The sequence below is a fragment of the Mesocricetus auratus genome, unplaced genomic scaffold (assembly GCF_017639785.1).
Source record: "Mesocricetus auratus isolate SY011 unplaced genomic scaffold, BCM_Maur_2.0 Super-Scaffold_15014, whole genome shotgun sequence".
Classification (NCBI taxonomy): domain Eukaryota; kingdom Metazoa; phylum Chordata; class Mammalia; order Rodentia; family Cricetidae; genus Mesocricetus; species Mesocricetus auratus.
The window spans coordinates 63,419,707-63,440,103 of NW_024429186.1; the positions used below are offsets into that span (position 1 = coordinate 63,419,707).

General features: G+C 38.4%; 1 protein-coding gene across 5 annotated transcripts in view; it reads right to left on the bottom strand.

Moving 5' to 3' along the window:
- Positions 1-20,181, bottom strand: part of Arhgap5 (Rho GTPase activating protein 5) — a 76,256-nt gene extending 56,075 nt beyond the window's left edge. For 2 of the 5 annotated variants that reach the window (XM_040743104.1, XM_005080496.4), the window contains exons 1-2: positions 19,508-19,638; positions 2,796-6,681 (exon numbers count right to left, since the gene is read on the bottom strand). In XM_040743104.1, coding sequence (XP_040599038.1) covers positions 2,796-6,515 — 3,720 coding nt within the window. In that variant the 5' untranslated portion in view covers positions 6,516-6,681; positions 19,508-19,638. Of the gene's footprint in view, positions 1-2,795; positions 6,682-7,900; positions 8,015-19,507; positions 19,639-19,893; positions 19,974-20,095 lie in introns of those variants that run through there. The other 3 variants (XM_013120848.3, XM_040743102.1, XM_040743103.1) reach the window with 3 other exon arrangements.
- Positions 20,182-20,397: the final 216 nt, after the last annotated feature.

The following is a 20,397-nucleotide window of genomic DNA, read 5'->3' on the forward strand; positions in this document are numbered from 1 at the left end:
GAGAAGCATGGGTCTATAGAATACCATACTGATCACACCTGTTCTTGTCTGACGTTGCATATCCTGTATTTATCATTTGAAAACTACACAGAACTACTTATATGACTAAAAACTTTACAAACCTAAAACCTTCAATAAAACAACTTCTTCACTGTTCTTAGAAGTTAAAATATACAAACCATGGATCAAACAAAGCAATGTTACATCAAAATCTAACATTTCTGAAAAGAAGTCTGATAGATGGCTAAATCAAATGGGAGAGTAAAAGTATAACTTAAAGTTAATTTGACACTAGGGCAAGTGTAAAAAAGGCTGACATCAATAGAGGTAATTAGCAATGTACAAAAAATTAAAGGCAATTAATATCCTATTTAATCTATCTAAGACACTAGTAATTGTAAACAGAACTATTCTCTTATATACTCTTAAAAATGAAATTCCTACACCATTTCAATTATGGTATGCTTTCAACTCTTGAACTCATTCAGATTTGAGAAGTGAAAGGGAAAAAAGAACTTACAATCAAACAATTGAACAATTAAATCACTACATAGCTGAATGAAACTTGCGAAGTAACATTCAATCCAAGGAGTTGTATAATTGTTCAATGGGTATGAAAGACCAGGTTAAGAATTCCAGAATATTTATTTGGTATATTCTTTCCCTGTGTTCCTTAGAATGTAACAAAAAGAACTGAAGAAATAATGCTGAATCACTAAAACATAGGCCTTTGGAGTCTGGTGATTACAAATGTATCCTGAAGAATAAGCCCAGATTGAAAATTTCATGAAAAATGACTTATTCGTTGTAGGAACAAAAAGATAGCAAAATTAAATCCTTAAACAACTAATGAGTCAGTTTAAATCAATTTGCTACATAGAAAAACAAAAAAGAACAAAGCAAAACAAAAAACCCACTGAAACACTGTTGTTACTAGAGAAATCTTTGCACAGAGAATACACAATGACATATTTACTAGCAAAGATCCCAGGGCCTTCAGCTTAACCTCCAAATGCTGAAACAAGCAAACAAGCACACCCTCACTTCATGCTCAAGCAAGAAGGGATAGATATAAACAACCAGGAATCTGATGAAGGGCAACTACTATTTAAGCTCAAGTTATACCTGGAGGGCGGAAAGTTGGACCAGTTGGTAAAGTGCCTGTTGTCTAAGCACAGAGACTTGAATTCTGATCAACACCTACAGAAAAGTTGGCCTCAATTGTGGGCATCTATCATCCTAGTACTAGCAAGGCAAACAGGCAGCTAGATCCCTGAATTCACTGGCTAGCCAGTCTAGGCAACTTGTGAGCTCTAGAATCAGTGAGAGACCCTGTCACAAAAAAACGGAGAACAAGCCTGGAAGACACCAAATACCAACCTCTGGCTTCCACAAGCATGCATGTACACATGTATACACACGCACAGGCTTTCTCTCTATCTCAAAAGACAGCAAAAAAAACAAGGATTTGTGAACTAAAACAGAAAATACACAGAAAGACAATATTTAAGTGGAAACAGTCACAACATTGGAAAGTTGAGAACCACTGCTCTAGATACCTGACCTTTATGAAAGTTGAGTATTCTTTATTTAAAATGCTTGGAACCAGGAAGGTTTCATATCTCAATTTTTTTCTCACTTTGTAATATCTGCATATATAAAATGAGCTATCTTAAAGATGAAATTCAAAACTAAACATCAAATTCACTTAGTTTCAGATATAGCTTATAAACAATCTAAAGGAAATTTTGTAAGAATTTCTAGTTTTCATTGTAATCTATTAGATATGGCTAGATACAAAATTGTTCATGGGTAGTTTCATGTTGGAACCCAAATGTTTCAGGTTTTGGAGCAATTTAGATTTTGATTTTCAGATTAAAGATACTAACCTATGCAAATTAGCAGGAAATAAGAGTTGAAAGGGATAAAAGGTATTCAGACATGGCTGGGTGTGGGGGTATACAAAGAACAACACAAGTTCAAAGCCAGTCCTGAGTATACATAAGTCCCTATTTCAAAAACAAAACCTAAACAAACAAAACCACTTCAGAATTGTAGGTAGGACTAATGATAACTGGTTGTTGTGTTGAATACCTGAGATATTTACTGTTAATATCATGTGCCATGAAGTCATAAGAGTATAGTTACATGTCTAGGCAAGATAAAATGACAATTTAAAAGGTTAGTCTACTGAATAAGGAAAATAAATACTACAGCTTAAACTTTTAAAAAGTTTTATCCAAGTTATAATGGACAATTTACTATAAGCTGAAAAACTAAAGTATAATTATTAGAAATATCCTCATCTTTAATTGGGTCTGATAAACCATGAATTTAACTCAAGTGCTTCAGAATAAAAATATATTGCATACTTAGTAACCATAAAATTCTTGAATAAAAGTTTATATGAAATCAAGTCACATAAGAAAAGAAATTCCTGAAATACTACTGTGAAAAACAAGGTAGAAAGCATTAAGTATAACTTTAATACAAATAATACATAAAGGGTCTAACGCTTAATACCATTAAATGAATTAAGTTATTGAAAATGTAAAAGACAAAATAAACATCTACCCACAATTTTCACATTGAAGAGTATAAAACTTATATTCCAAATAAAGTGTAAATAAATGATATTCACTATTTTAAAAACAAAATATTTTAAATTTTTAAAAATTTAAAAGATACTACATATACTCACTGATCTTAAGTTCTTATTAATGTCAAACTCATTATATTAAATACATACTTCTTTTCCTTTTAAGATAAAGCAAGCACCTTTATAAACTAGTTACCTTTTTATCTTCCTTTACTTTGTGGGTTTTCTTCTTCATCTTCTTATCATCTACCTCCTGGTCAGATGTGATTGCAGGATTATCAATACCACCTTTCCAAGTTTCAACAGGTGAAAGTAGTGGATCTTCTTCACTCCCACGATGTCTCCCTTTTCTTTTTGTTTTAGAAGTAGTGAAAGCCTCATCATCACTTGCATCTGAATGTGTTCTTCTATAGTATGACTTGGCTTTACTAAACAAAGTTTTAGATTTATATTTGTATTTTGAAGGTCTACGTTCCCCATGACCTTTCAAGGTTCTATCAGAAAACCCGTTTTCTTCATCTCCTTGAGTGTTGTTTACAAATGAGTTTCGAATTTTAATAATTCGATTCTGACTATCATCAGGGACAACATAAATCTCATCAGAATAGCCCTTCTGTTTGAAAATTGTGTCAAGGGGTTCCGAATAGTTATCTGAAGGATCCATATCTTCAGGGTGTGCCAAAGGCACCCGAGAAGTCTGTTTTCTTGGATTTTTACCAATACCTGCTTCAATAGTTTTTAAAAGGTTTGGATCCAGTTTTTTCACATTTGTTTTAGGTACAACTGGTTTAGGTTTAATAGGTGGAGGCACTTTATGGTTACGTTCATGATCGTGACAGTTTGGGGTGCTATGAATAGGATACTCATTTCCTTCCAAATCTAACCTGTATCTGGAACGGTCACTGGGTGTTGGAAGCAACTGTACATCATCCCCAATTGGACTATAAGGAGGTGGTGCTTCTGTGTCATCATCTGAATCAGGATAGTTGTTATAGGGAAAACAGTCTCTTGGAGATGGAAGAAAAACATCTTCACTTTGATGGGTGGATTCCCTTGTGTTATCAGACAAATAGGAATTTTCTATCATATTTTTTTTCTCTAGAACGTCACTGAAAAACAGAGTAAAGACCTCAGTTTGCCGATGATATTGAGATAAAGAATACAATGCTGTAAATTTAGCAGTTATCTCAGTGGCAATGTGTTCTCCTTCAGTCATTAATTCCTTGATAGCTTCATTTTCAAAAAAGTCTGCTTGACTGTCAGTAACTGCCACTAGTTGTACAGGAATGGTATCTTGAACTTCTGACAAAAATGCACGGAGCATTCCCATTGACGCTTTCCGTTTTGCAGAATAAACTAGTATATACCCATGGACCAGTTCATCTTTTCTTACTCCAATTGAGGAGTGGTATGACAATATTGTGATCTGTATTCGCCTCCTTTTTTCACCAATAATTTTGTCAAGCATTAAGGAATTATTCTGTCCAGCTTGAGCAGCACTGCAAGAGTGAGAATCAAGGAAGGGTGAAAGAATAAGATCCACACTAAATGGATCACCACACATGGCACACATGACAATTCTCAAGTCAGCTTCTGACACATCCTTATTGATAGGAACTGGGCTCACCACATCTAAATTGTGTTTAACTGATTCCAATACTCCTCTTAGAGCTTGCTTTATTTGTGACTCATTAAATTTACGAGGATATGTACCAGTAGGTACATCTACAAAAGGACACTGCAACTTGTTGGCCAACTGCTGTCCTTGGTGTCTAAGAATTGGTAGATTTTTACTAATGGAGTCCCTCTGATTAGCAAGAATTAATGTAAATGGAAGATTAGCCATATATTTATCTTTTCTGATCTGAGAAGCTTCAGTTCTTATTTTTCCAATAAATTCCCCAATAAAACTCAGTGATTCAATAGAATTAAATACACAGAAGCACCCATGTGGTTTAAAGGCTGCAGTCCATAACTGACTCAAAATGTAAGGCGATTTGGCATCAACAGGCCGAAGATCAAGTTCATAAATTTTTCCATCTAAGGCATACTCATCATCAGTGGATTGAGTCCTTATCTCATTTGCTAGTTCCTGGGCAAGGCCATCTTTCCCTAAAATGAAAAGATTAACTTTGTCTATATTGGTACTATCATGATACAAGCGCAAGCGGCCATGATCCAACTGTAAAAGACTACTGGCAAGTAAGTGTTCCACTTTAATGTCTGTACAATATTGGCCACTGAGGCAGGTTTCTTTAGTGGGATGATAAACAAATCCTATATGCTTAAGTAGAAGAGACTCTCTATCAGGTGCAAGTTTCTGTAAAGCTTTGTATCTAGGTTCTTCACTTAGAACTGTATGAATTTCACTCATTTTGTCTGAACTTGGTGTTGCATTAAGATCTAAATCATAAAAAAGTTCAGAATGCTCAAAAAGCATTTCCTGAAACTCTTCTTTGGCTTTTTCAACTATCTCTCGCTGATGCCTACCATATACTTCTTTGCTATCAGCTTCAGTGATGTATTTGAATGCTTCATCCTCCATAACAAAACACATAACTTCCTCCCATGGTTGCCCAGGTGAAATGAACTGAATTTTTTCTAAAGTCTTCTTGAATTTCTCCTTCATCTCTATTCTTCGTTTCTCTGATATCAGATGTTGTACATGGTTCTGATAGACCTTTTCTGCTTCTAAAGTGCTCAGGAGGTCGAATGGGATCCGTCTATCATTAACTTTGTCTATATGGTCAGTTTCATCCCAAGGTGTTTTTTCTAGCACCACAAAACATAACTGGAAATCTGCTCTCTTTTCCATTAACTTCAAAGCTTCCAACCAATTCAAGTGTTCAATCTCTTCTAGATCAGGCAAGAGAGTATTAAAAGCCCTTGGTAAAGTACTTATATATTCTTCTCTCCTTTTTCTTATATGTTCCTGTTTGAGTTGTTCTATATGCTTTGAGAATGTATTTCTGGCCTTTCTTGTTCCCTCTAAGTTGATGTATTCTTCATAGTCAGGATGATTTTTTAATTTATTACTAACAGTTTTCCAAGTTGCATGATAATCTCTCACAGTCTGTACAAGTTTTTCAAACTTATCTGTTGCTGTGACAACAAGTTGTCTCTGTGTTTTATAAGCATCCAGATAGGGAATAATTTTAGGTTTGCCACGAGTTTTATCCAACATTTGTACTAATGCAGTAAAACATGTCTCAATGTTGACATTAAATCGCGCTGAGGTTTCCACTACAAGAAGGTTCTTTTTGTTTGAAGCAAATGCTTGAACTTCTCTAAGATAATGATCCACACATTCATCACATTTAGTTGCTGCTATTATCACAGGCTTTTTGGATTTTGATAGCTGGACAAAAAGGTTATTCACAAATTTAAGTTGATCATCAAACTTCCTATTGCATCCTTGACTTACATCAATACACAATAAAAATCCATCTACATTGAGCTTTCCTTCAGGCATTTGCTTCTGTTCAAAGTCTTGCTCCAAGCCTAGCTGATCTGTGCAAATGTACATTAGTTTTTCTGCTGACTGCAATTTAGAGGCAGCTGCACGTTTTATGTATGGTTGTAAATTTGTACTTCGATGAGGCAAGAAAGTCTGGTCATCAATGAACTCTGTTTGTTCAATGACATGAATTTTGCATTCTACTCCGTCTTCACCACTTTGTGTTATGTCACCCCAGTATAAAAAGTGATCATTGTTTACTACTCGGCCTCCAAAGTCAATGGTGCTAAGCACAGAAGTATGCTCTGGATAATATTCATCTGCTTTTGAGCGTACAAATCGATTGCACAAACAAGATTTTCCAACTCCACAGTTACCTTTGTCTTTTTCAGTCCCAGAGAGTCCAACTACACTGACAGTATAGGATGGGGGGCGAGGCTCTTTGTTTTTTGCCATCATAACTCTTTTCTCATGTCTCTACATTCATAAAGGTAACCATATATACTTTTCATCCTGAAAATAAAACCATCTCAAAATACAGATCCTGAATTTCAGAATTATATTTGGTTCTTTGTAGTTCCTTCATCACCAAAGAAAGGACTTCAAGATCATATGGATCATCTTCCTAGAAAGAGAAAAAAAACAAAAATCTTATGTAAGCTACGTGAGTAAAGAGTAAAAATATCCATAACAAAGTATTATGTAAATCAATAATTCTAATAATGTTGAATATATGAAAGAAACCACGTAACAATTTATAATTTACTTTTATAAACACACAGTGACCTCAAATTTAAGCTAACAATAAAATACTAAGTATATAAATCTAATGGCTCACAAGCTTTAAAATAAACTCGAAAACCTCTATTAACCGAACATGAGTTCTGCTTCTAATTATTTCATCCTATAGACTTGAGGAAATAACTAACCTTTTCCACTCCTTTAATTTTCCTTCCTTCTGTGATAATGTTAGCAGTAACTAAACTGTAATGTTTTAGCAACTGCCTTACAACTTTTATTCAGTTTTATTTCTTACTGTGTCAGGAAAAGAATCAAGATCCTAACCCAAGAACGCTTAGAGCAAGACCTCTATACAGCTGTCTCTCTAGCCTCACAACTTAAAAGTGTAAAATAACTAGCTTCAGGTAACAGTATTCCTCAAAATCTATTTCTCCAGGAATTTTGAAATTTTTTTCCCAGTAAGTTTCAACATTCTTGTGAAACCTATTAGATTTTGCGCTCCTCCCAAAATTGAGAGAACAGAGCAGAACAAAGAGAAAGGGGAGAACATGTTAATAATTTAGAAACCTTTAATTAAAACCTATTTTCATGCCGGGCGATGGTGGCGCACACCTTTAATCCCAGCACTCGGGAGGCAGAGGCAGGCGGATCTCTGTGAGTTCGAGGCCGGGCTGGACCAATAGCCTCCGAAACAAAAAAAAAACCTATTTTCTACCAAAATGCTCATACTTTTAGTAGTATCTCATATATGTTTATCCAAATACAATAGCTTACTGAGACTTGGGGCTGGGAGATGTAAGACAACTTACTTAATATTTATGGGCCCGTTTTTGATGTTCCAAAACAGCAAATTCACTTGTTATCCTATAGCAACCCCAAAACATACTCGCTCTCTCTCTATTATATATATATATATGTATATATACACACACATATATGTATGCATACACACATATATACATATACACATACATGTAGACAAATATGTTATATACACATACATGTAGACATGTGTATGCATATATGTATATTTATACACATACATACATTTATGAGTGTACTCTATAGCTTAGAATGAAAAGGTAAATAGAAAAAAGCATTACCATAAGAGATATTTTCCAAGTTTCAAAAAGGGCGATATTAAATGAAAATGAGTATGTCTGAATTTTACATATGTCATCACATCATTGGTCACTGGGAAGTGAAAAGCTTTTTACCTAAAAGATAATTAATTCTTATATTGAGACTGAATCAATTGGGGTTTACTTTCAAAGCTTCTGTACATCCTATTTAGACAGTGATGATTTCTGACTCATAAATATTAAAATTTACATTAAAAATCAGAAAGTTTCTGTAACTTTTATGGTTTTCACACCAATTCTCAGTAAACTGTCACTCTGACACAGTAAGGAATATCCCAGTCCATCCTTCTAGGACAGCTGTCAGATAAGCTACTGTGAAGCCAACTCCCAAGCTTATGACATGAATCTCCATACAGTGATTGTTTTAAATTATGGTTGAAAAATTCAACTAGGAATGGAAAACAATAATATTAGGTAAATAGTTATCTTTTTCTCAACTTTCATCAGAGTCTTCTCTATTTACCAGCAAGTTTAACACAGGAATCTTAGTTTGAGAGATAGTTGAAGAAAGCCCAGTCTAGAAAATAAAACTGCATTATCATATGAATCCCACTGGTCTCTAATAACCAGATCAAAATTATCCACCAATAGTCAAAGTAACTTTGGTATTTTTTAAAGGGCAAAGAACAAAAATCTCTAATAAACTAATGACCAGAACACTGCTCTTTAACTATGTATGCATTGTTTAAATTTAAATTTTTCTTTCAAATATGACCAGTAATGATGTAACTGGGCCAATCATACATATGGCTTCTTTATTTCTTACAAAACTTTACTTTCATACACAGTAACTTAGTCTCATAACACTTAGTAAACTTATTTTTACTTATGAGGAACACAAGAAAATATTAACAGCATGCATGAAATTACAGTTTAGATCTGTTTTTACATACTCAATCAGTGTTGATTTTAATAGTATGCAGTGAGGCTCTCATTTTCCTTTAAGGTTATCTTAGAAACTTAAGTTTTATACCAAGAAAGTTAGGTCAACCATGCCAATTATCTTCACAGAAATTAATGATAATACACATATTTGGGTGAAATTCTCCTAGGGCATTCATATTTTGTATTCTCTTTTAAATAACATGAAATGGCTTTTTACAAGTTAAAAGCTATACAAGAAATCTAGAAAAATGAAAAATAGATTTCTAAGAATTCACAATTTAACCTAAAATATTTTTAGAGATTAAAATACTACTAACTGAAACCTGGGTAAAGTGTGAGGGGAGAGAAAAATGAAGAGAGGATGATTAATAGGTACTGAGGTACAGATAGATAGGAGGAGAACCTTCTAACGCTCTACACCACAGCAGGCTAATCAGAATTGACAATTACATATTTTAAAATAGCTAATAAAGACGTGTGATGGTTGTTGACTTGACAATCCAATAGAGGAACTGCCCCCATTAGAATGGGTTGTGGGCATATCTGTGGGACACTGTTAATTGGCACAGGAGGGCCTGAGAATACAGGGTAGCTAAGCAAGCCAGGGGAAATAAGCCACTACTGGGCTTCCCTCCACAGTTCCTGCCCTGACTGCCCTCAGTAATGGACTTAGCCTGTATATCAAATAAACCCTTTCTTCAAGTTTATTTTGCTCAGTATTTTTGTTCTGTTTTTGTTTTTTTAAATCCCAGTAATGGAGAAACAAAGGAGCAAAATCGCACCAAGAAAGTGGGGTATTGTAATGAACCTGACCTTGTTGCTTTGAGGGAAGACATGGCTCACTTGGGAGCTTTTGGCTAGAAAAACCACTGAGTGATCAGAACTTAGTTAACTGTTGCTGGAGCTTGGAAGATGCCAGTGTGGATAGAAATGCAGATGAAAGCCTGTCTTGTGAAGTTTCAGAGGACTTCTGAGTCTCTCAAAGACTTTATTGCTGTTCCTGTGACATTTTAATTAAGAATCTATGTAAATAAAATCTTTGCTTTACTGGGACAATCAATGCTGGTTAGCTGATGCTGAAAAATTAGCTATGATCAGTTAGAGACCAGCATCACTGAGGTGAAATCTGGGAAGTAGTTCCTCAGAGTCAGCAATCAGTTGGGGGTGGGGCTAGGAGCAGTATCTCAAGTAGAAAGCAGAACTTGGTAATGTGTATGTAAGTCTTCCATATGGTACTGGTTTTGAAGCCATGAAGAGGTCAGAGAGACCAGCTGAGGCCTGGCATTTTATGGCAAGGCCAAAGATTCCCTAAAGAGAGGCAAGGAGAGGCTAGTGGTGAAAGTTCAGCCTCAGTTGCAATAGCAACTCCATGACTAAAAGAGTCATGGACAGCAGCTGTGGCTTGACACTTCATGAAGTCAAGAGAGGTCACTGAAGATGTAACCTGTTACAGTGAAGACTCTAGTATACTGGAGATGCAAGATCATAGGATGACTACCAAGGACAGTGTTAGGTACATAGTGGACTTGACCTGAGACAGGAGACAAACTGCATGGACTGCGTATGGTGGAGTCAAGTCTTGGCTATCCAAGCCCTTTGCAGTTCAGAAGATCATGAGTGAATCCCAAATGTTAAGAGGTAGAACTTTCACTGGACTTTGGTTTTGGTTTTATTTGATTATAACTGTATCAGGTTCTTCTTTCCTCTTAAACTACTTCATTTATTTTAGATTTTACAGGAACCCACAGTTAGAGATTTTGAGTTTTTAAGAGAATCTGAACTTTTAAAGTATTAAAAATTTTAAAGACTGAAACTTTTAAAAGTTAGAATGTGTTTTATACTGATATTAGTATTACTACGAGCCACAGGGAGCAAAGAAAGGAAAGGTTACAGATTTCACAGTGATGTGTTTGTGTGTCATGTTGATAAGAGGTTAAACTTGTGATAGTCAATCTTGGTTGTTAGCTTGACATGCCTAAGAATGAACCAAAACTGAGAAATGCCTCCATTAAATTGATCAATGAATATGGATTGTATAAGAAAGGTAACTGAGCAAGCTGCCAGGGAAATTAAAGCCTGTAAGGTGTCCTCCATGGTTCTTGCTTCTGCTCCTCTTGAATTACTGCTCTGATTTCCTCAATGATGAACTATGGTTGGAATGTATAAGCCAAATAAAGCTTTTTCTCCTCAAGTTGGTTCTGGTCCTCATTTTATAATAGTATCAAACAGCAAACCAATACAAGAGATTCTGATTGTTTTCAATATCAAACAAACAAACAAAACAAAACCCAAATAACAAATCTAAGGTGGTAGAGATATGCCAATCACCCTGATCCAAGCATTTATCATATATACTAAAATGCCACACTGAACTCCATATATACACAATTACTGTCAATTAAGACACATAATTCTATCAACATCAACCTATAAAGCTTTTATCCCTTTTCATAAAATTGTTGCATTTAATAATAAAGTATAATTTCTAAAATACTTATGGCTTTACATTGTTTTGCTTTGTCCTACTGGCTCTTTCTTTAAAAATACACATATAACTTAGCAGTTTCTGATACCTTTACTACAATAACCCAGATTCTATTCTTCATGTTTGGTAAATGATTCTAATTTCATTTCCTTGCATAATTTCTGTTCCCTTTCTCTGGTCTGTTAATATCAGAGCAACCAACGCTCGCTAAAATATAAATTAGAGCCTTCTGTTTAAAACTTTCCAGTACTTTTAAAAGAAGAAGCCAAGTCATTAATTAATGTTCTACTCTACATCTGCCTTCTACAGTGTTTTCATATCTCTGAGCTACTCTAATATCACTTTCCCAAATTCTCATTCTGCTTCATTCACACTAAGACACATAGCGTGCTTAACACACTCCTGCCTTTACACTTTCACTAGAATTTCCAAAACTACTATGTAACATCATTATTATGTCATTAACTCTACCCTTCTCCCATTTCATTCTAGATTTAACTAAAGAGCCCAAAAGGTACAAATCTATGTATGTTCATTGCACTAATATAGCCCACAAGCCTAAAAGTACTTCACACAATGGATTCATTGATAATATGAAAATGAAAACTTTTCCAAAAATGAAGATATCTGAATCAAAGTAAATTATGATGCATAATAATACATTTGTCCAGAATAAGCATATATTTTTATGTATAATATTTAAAACTAGAGATGGCTAGAGAGATGGCTCAGCAGTTAGAATACTTGCTGCTCTCTTGTAGAGGACCTAAGTTCTGTTCCCAGTACCCACAGGGCAGATCACAACCACCCATCACTCCAACTCCAGTTCTGACATCCTCTTCTGGCCTCCATAGGTACTGCAGGCCATGATGCCCCTTCATGCATACAGGCAAAACACTCATAAAATGAAAGCTAAATTTAAAATCTAAAAATAAGAAATATAATCCTGAACGTAACTGATTTTAAATATTAGTCTTTTTAAAAGTCAGTTTTTATTACAGGAAATTACATTTCTAAGACCTGATTATACAGAATTAACTTTATAATTACTTTATAATTCAATCTTAAACACCCAATGTAACTAAGCATTCACAAAGATAGACCTAACACAAAGATCATCCTATGTTCCATAAGCTAAGGCAAACTTGTCCAGAATAACATGAGAAAAGAGATTTTCATACTAAAAAATTAGTGTAAACTTGATATATTACTTCTGTTAATGTTGCTAATTCTGTTGACAAATTTATCAATGTTATAAGCAAAAGTAGATAACACTTTGCGCATATAAGATATGTACTGTATTTATTGTATTTTACCTTTGAAGTAAGGTTTCTGCCACAAAAGTACACACTCTTTAGATGTAACATAGCTTCGAGAAGCCAATTCTATGAATTGGTCTTTAGACAAGACTATAATCAAGTGAATGAAGAGAACTTCCCAAACTTTTAACAAGTATGTAGTGACTACCTGCAAATTTTGGAATCTTCTGTTTTTACCCAATCTCTAAGCTCCCAGAATACCTGACACAAGGGGGACACAATAAATTTTAGCAAGTAATAAGTGACCCAATCTCCAGGCTCAGTGCACACAACTCTAAAATCCTGAAGTCACAATTGTTGACTTTATAAGCCTATAAAATCTAATAAGAATATTTTAATCTAAAATGTCCAGCATCTTTCCAGGGCCTATAGTTTGATCACTAACATATACTACAGGTTTACAAATAGTAAAGTATTTCCAGGAGGTGGAGGGTAAGGGATCTAAGTAGGGCCTCTGGACTTCTTACGATCTATTCAACACAAGTAATTCTATTTTTATCCATCTCAATCTTTTCGACATTTCAAATTACTGTTGAGGGGTGGCAGTCATTTATAATAGCAACTGTAAATCAGCTAAACCATTTCCAAACTGCAGACCTTATTATTTAATTTACATCTTTCTCTTACAACATGTTTTCCAACGCCTCTATAAGAAAGTTATTCCAGATTTATACTAGTCTATTTTCTTATTCTATAGTGGAAATAAAAGCATGCAAGGCCATCTCATTTCTATAACCTACTAGGTCAAACTGTATTGCCCATGTTTAACCACTGCTTACTTACGCTTATGCCAGAGACTTGGAAGGTCCAAAGGTACTATAAGAAGTCCACTAAGCCAGTACTATGATATGCTTACCCCTCTTTGAAACACTAAGAGGTGGGAGAAAGGAATCCTTTTACTCTCTGTATTTGCATTGCTACACCGAGGAGCACCCATCATTTCCATTATGTGAATGACTGTAAACAAGGTTCTGCAATATTTTAAACTTCCACTCATTTGTATATACACCATTGGTGTGTGTATAGATCAGAGGAAAGTTTCCACCATGTGGGTCAGGCTTGACATAAATACTGAATCATCTCAGTGGTCCTTTTATTAACAGATGGGAATAGCTGATGATGGGAATAGAAGCAAGTCAAATAAATCATCACAGGAATTTAAAAACATTGGACATTTTTAAAAAGGTGTCAAGAGGCTAAAAAACATACAGAAAGCAAAAGCAGGAGGATCAGAAATTCAAGGTTATCCTTGGCTAAATGGCGACTTGGAGGCTAGCCTGAGATACGGGAGATTTTGATTTAAAAATAAACAAAAAACTCCATACCACAAACAATCCTCTCCCCCTACACACCTTTATAGTACTATTGCTAAGGCGATATAAGCAAACAGATATGTATCATGGAATTGAAAAATGTAGTATGAATCCAAACAAATGAAAGGTAAGTTACAAGCTATCATGGGCCAAGGTTTGGAAAACGTTTTTTCCATAATGGGTTGGGCACTAAGTTGGTTTTGTATACAGACTGCCTAGTGTCTGTCCTACTACTTGACTTGAGAATAAAATGATCTTGATATAATTTAGAAACTCAGACATTTGAATTGTATACAATTTTCATATATTCCAAAACATTATTTTTACAATTTTGATAGCTATTTCACAACGTAAAAGAGCACTGCAGAGAAATAAATAGGCCAGATTTGATCCAAAGGTCAAAGTTTACAAATCTTAGATGAGTTTTTTATTTGTATTTTATGTATTTAAGTATTTTGCTGGTTTGTATGTACATACACCACATGTGTACCCAGCTCCTGTGGAAGTCAAAAGAGGGTATCTGGTCAACTGTAAGCAGACATGTGTGCTGGGAATCAAACCCAGGTCTTCTACAAGGGTAGCCAGTGCTCTTAGCCAATGAGCCACTTCTCTAGTCCTGAGATGAAAAATTTTTGTGAACAGAAAAGATTTGAATAAAATATTTGATAGGGTTTGGTTTTCAAAGAGAAAACATTCCAGATGAATGATTAATGTGGAGTGAATTGAGCACAGTAACCATATCAGAAAGTAGAGAAATGCAGTTATATTTAAAATATATCCTTTAAAGGGGCAAACAGGAGGTAGATCTTGTATAAGGAAGAGTCTAAAAGTAGAATACAAGACTGAATCTGATGGGATACAAAGGCCACAAAGTAGATAAATACTGTTACACTTAAGCACCTGAACTGTCTCAGCAAAACTGAAAAGAACAATGCTAGACAGAGTACTGCTTGACTGGCACTAGACATATGAAATGAATGAGTCAATGTTTCTCAATGAAAAGCTAATCAGTTTTAGCAACAGATGAGTTTCAGGTGTTAATCTGCAAAGACACTGAACTTGGTAATGAATGACTAACAAGACCACTAAAGTTCAGAAAAATTTAAGACCATCTGAGTATTCCTAGAAATATCTGAAGGATCCCATACTTCAGCTATTTCCTTAAATAGTCAACAGTCAAAAAGAAGTGTCACCTTGTCTTTGAAAAGGTAAAAATAGAAATAGTAAGCACAAAATATTTAATCAGTAAAAGGGCATAATCACCAAGAATAAAATGGGCAAATTATACCAAACCAGAAGTCAAGAACTGTGGTCCATCTCCCCAGGGCTATGTGATGTCAAATACAGTAAGAACAGACATTTATTTCTCCATGGTCTCTTTATTACTCTTGTATCTGTATTTTCCCCTAATAGTTCAATTTACTCATGAGATACAAACTGATGTTCTTACGTTATGTTGCATTTTCTTCTCACTTGCCAATTTGGCCTACACTTCCAACATATTTTTGGTTCACAGTCATTATTACTTCAATCTCTTTTTTCTTCTTCACTATCCTAATTATATACTACTTTCAGATAGTACCTCTTCTATAGAAACTTCTTTATACCGCACTTAATGTATTTTTTTAGTTTTATTTATTCAATGTATATAGGTAGTTTGCCTGCATGTATGTCTGTGTACAAAGTGGATGAAATGCCGTGTAAGCCATAAAGGTCATTAGATTCCCCTGGAACTGGAGTTACAGATGGTTACTACCATACTGGTGCTGGGACTAGAAACTGGATCCTTCAGGAGAGCAGCTAGTGTTCTTACTGCTGAGCCCAATATCCAGCCCTCTAGAGCTAATTTTACGTTAGTAACCTACTGTCCTGTAGCCAAATCCACCTGTTCTGTATTGGATTCACATTGGAGTATTTTTATATTGTTCCATGTCTCAAAATCTTTCTCTGTCTCACAACTATAAGCTCTGGGAGTGGAGACATGGCTCAGCAGTTAAGAGCAGGTACTACTCTTGCAGAGGCTGGGGGTTTGGTTCCCAGAAGCTCACCACCACTCTAGCTCCAGGAGAGTTGATGTCTTCTTCTGGCCTCAAAGGGCATCTGCATATACAGATATACACATGAGAGAGGAAGCTTCAAAATTAAAAATAACAAACTCTAAGCTGTGAGGGGGGCTAAGGCCATACAAGAAAGCTCAAACACACTTTCTTGTATTACAGTGCCCAGATGATCAATAAATTGGCTAAGATTCACCAGATTAATCTGAAGTTAGGGGGAAAAACTGTTTGGCAATAATGCCATATGACAAAAAAAAAGCTTAAGAAAAATCTAAGTGACAAACTTCAGTCATGTTTTAACCATGAAATAAATGTTACATATAACTTTTCCTAAGCAATACTTCTAATTCTAAGGGTAAGAGGAAAAGTTATTGTTTTACTGCACAGCCTTGTGGAGAATCGGCTTCCAGAACACAAGGAGGAGGGTAAAAAAAAAAAACAAAAAACTCACAATGTTCTCTTCTGTGAAGGAGTCCCAAAGAGACAATGATAGAAAAAAATGTTCTCTTTTCTGCACCTCAGATACTTTATCTCCTTAGTCCTTTACAGTCACTGCCTCTCAAGTTCGAACTGCCCTAACCTCTAATTCATCATTTTATCCCCACAGTCTGTTATTAAGTGCTAAAAAAAATCAAATTCATGAACAATATAGCAGAGGTTTTAACACTTCTTAATACAGACTAACTTTCAAGGGTTAAAAACAGTAACTGCCTTAATTTGGGATGGAGACTTGTCAGAGGAAGTCTCAAGGAATCCAAGGGAAGGTTTGAAACTCAAACAACATATTTTAAATTCTTATGTTTGATTCTTTTATCCTAACCCTTCATTCTAGTTTGTTTTCAGTATGAGGGCATGTACCAAGGGCCCTGTACATACTTGCTACACCAACCCAACACACTAACATTTTCCCCTAGTTTGATAAAAATCAACAATACCTTGCACTTAAATGGCTCATTACACAAATTACCAAATGGATGACATATGACTTTATTAAAATTTCTTCATTATTCTTTTAAGACACATTTCTTTCTTGTACTTAATGAATATTACAAACATGAAACAGAATGCTTCTTGAGTCAATTAACCACAGTGTCTTCTTGACTTGCAAAGAAAAAACTATGTATCCAAATAAACAATTGGAAGTTTAGTATTCATGAAACATACTTTTGTTCAATTAAAAAAAGTTAAAGCCTAAGGATTCTGGTAGAAAAAGAGTGATTACCTAGTATGCTCAAGGGCCTGGGTTCAATTCCCAGCTCTATCTGTGTGTGTGTGTGTGTGTGTGTGTGTGTGTGTGTGTGTGTGGTGGAGTTACATAACTATTATCCAAAGCTGAACCATAGCTTCCAATACGCCCAAAAAGCAAATATAAATATAGCATTTTATTTCATAGAAAACCTTAACTTTCAAGGTGAAAATTATTGTCTCCAAAAAAAGTGTACTGCACCTGCCGTTTTAAAAAAGAGGGGAGATGGGTCTCCAAAATAGTCAAGGTAAATAACACGTAAGAGAACTTAAATATTAAGATATTGGACTAACTTTCAAAGGGGCTGGAGATGTAGCTCTGTGGTAGAGCACTGTGCAAGGTTATGGTTTCAATGTCCAGCACCACAGGAAGAAAAAAAAATTTTATTGCCAAAATGGTTAAGTACACAAGGATACATTATTAAAAAGCAATAAACACAACTGTGTGAGTTTCCTATCCACTTGTAACCAAGCCCACTCCCAATGTTCTTAATAATGAATATGCAAAGAATGGGAAAGGCATGCTGACCTGGGTTAAAGAATGTGGCCTAAAGACGACAACCAGATCAATGGTTATCTAATGACCTAGACTATTGGATTCTGCTTTAAATCAATCAGATCAATTTCTTGACGTTAAAAAGCACATATTTCCTTAGCCTTTCAATCCATAATTTATATAAACTTCTCTAATGCTTTCGCAGGTTTTTGTGACCTACACTTACACTTATAAGAAGACATATGGGTCAAATACAAAGGACAAAAGAGCACAAAAAGAGAAATTGAAAATTAAATTTCTCTGGAAGCTGGTTACCTACAGTATTAATCTCAGTATGTAAAAATACCGAAAAGGAGTTCCATGCAATATAATCCGGAATTGACAGTAACATTTCCAAAAAACATCTTACTGACGTCTATATTGAAACCAAAATATTTTTCGGGACTAGTTAACATCTGGATGCAATGGTTGGTGGAGGAACCGTTTGAAATGGAGACTGAGAGAACTCGGACATCCATGACATGAGTGGTCTCCTCCTGGCAGGTAAACATCTCCAAACATCCTGTTCAAATTGGATATTGGGTTTGGAATGGGCAAGTTCCACCTCAAACACCAGCAGAAGGTAACATGCACAAAGACTAGGGAACATAGAGGCACTGCACTGTCTCACACTTGAACATGCTGAAAAACGCCCTTGCTTTCCGCCCCTCCCAAAAGAAAAACGTAAGCTGCCAAAATTGAAGTTTAGAAATGCTTGCAAAAATCCACTCATCTCACTACTTTGGCTTAGATCTAGTACATTTCACTTGTCATTTACTAAGCGCTGGCCCAAACTGGGTTCCCATCAGATGGTAAAAGTATGAACGTCTCCCCTGCAACTTTCTCGGAATTTTTATTAGCCGTGCTAATAGTTTGCCCTTACTTTCTAGCACCTTTCAGCCTCAGCCACACACAGGGCTCGCCCCTCACTTGCGTTCCCTATAACGCTGGAGAGAGGGGAGGGTGTGAGCCTAGTGTATTTATGTGCGGATAAGTGCACGCGCGCTCCCGAGCTGCTCCCCACCCCCACCCCGATACTTTTCTTTGCTGGGAACCGAGGGAAATTTTAGAGGTTATTCCAGCGCAGAAAACTCGGGATCAAAAGCCCCGGCCCAGGGGCAGTGGAACGACAGGAGAGAGTCTAGTGTTTGGGTTGCGCAGTGCAACTTCCCGCTCCCTGCCCCAAGCTTTCAGCAGATGGGAATGTGCTGGAGAACCTGGGGAGGAGCCGAGGAGATAAGGAGAAAAAGTGAAAGGGCCGATCCCCCCACCCCGCCGGAAAGGCGGTTAAGTTTGCAGGCGAGATCGTGTTTCTGCGGCTCGGCGCCCACCGCGCTCCCCCTTCCAGGTGGAACTCGTTAAACCGCAGCCGCCCAGCCCAGCAGACCCCGCCACCTTCCTTCCCCGCGCCCCCTCCAAGCCCCGGACAAGTGAAGGTGGCGCGGGGAGCGGACGCCTGGCGGGGCCGGCGCGAGCCCGGCGAGCAGCAGCAGCAGCAGCAGCAGGCCTCCGCCGACCCCGGCCCGGTCACCTGTGGAGAAAGGCGGCCCGTCTCCGGCCTCTCTGCCCTTCAGCCGCCCGTCTCCCCGCGGCCCGGCCTGCGAGCACCGAGCCGCCCGGCCCCAGCCCCTTGAACTGGTTACAACCGGCGGCGGCGGCGGCGAGCGAGCGAGGGTCCCCGGCGGGAGGGGAGCGGCAGGCCCCGCGCAGCCGGCTCTCGAGGTCCTACCTAACAACGCCGGTCTCCTCCGTCGCCTCCTCAACGGCAGCGGCCCCGGCGGTGGCGGCGGCAGCGACATTCCTGGGGAGCGCTCCCGCCGCCGCCGCCTCCTCCACTCTCGGCTCGCCTCTCGCTGCCCGCGCGCTCCCTCCCCCGCCCTCCTCCCTCGCCGCCACACACGCCCCGAGAGCCCGAGCCCCGCGGCTCGCGCTGCCTGGTAACCCGCCCGCCCGCCCGCGCGCCCGCCGGCGGCAGCGGCGGCCCCGACCCTCCCCCTGCCCCCCGCGCCCGCCGCCGCGCTGGGCTCAGTAATGGCGGCCACTCGGGCTCCTCGCGCTGACGGATCTCTCCCTCTCTCTCCCTCTCACTCTCTCTCTCTCTCCCCCGAACTTTACCTCAGCATCTCTCCCCGGGCGCGCACCGCCGGATCGCACGCGCACGCGCGCGCGGGCGCGGAGCCACACACCCGGCCGGGGAGGTGGGGGGGGGGCGGCGGCGGCGGCGCGGGCAGCACGGGGGCGCGCGATCGTGCCCGCGCCCGCCTCCTCCCCCCCTCCACCCCGCCCCAGAATCCCCCGCCCGGCCCGCGGCGCTCACCTCCATACGCCTCCCGAGCCGCGCTCCCGGTCCGGCCCCGCCCCTGCCCTCGTCTCCCGGGAGCCGGGGAGGCGCGAGCTCCCGCGCCGGAGGGAGGGAGGGACGGAGGGAGGGAGTGGGGGGGCGCGCGAGCGCGCGGGGCCGCGTCCCCGCTCGGGCCCCCGCTCTCCATTGGCTTCCGCCCCTCCCCCTCCCCGTCTCCGCCTCCGCCGTCCATTGGTTCCCGCTCCTGCTCCCTTCCTTCTCACCTTTTCCCTGTTACCCATTGGCGTGAGTGGCTTCTCCTCCGCGCCCCCTCTCTC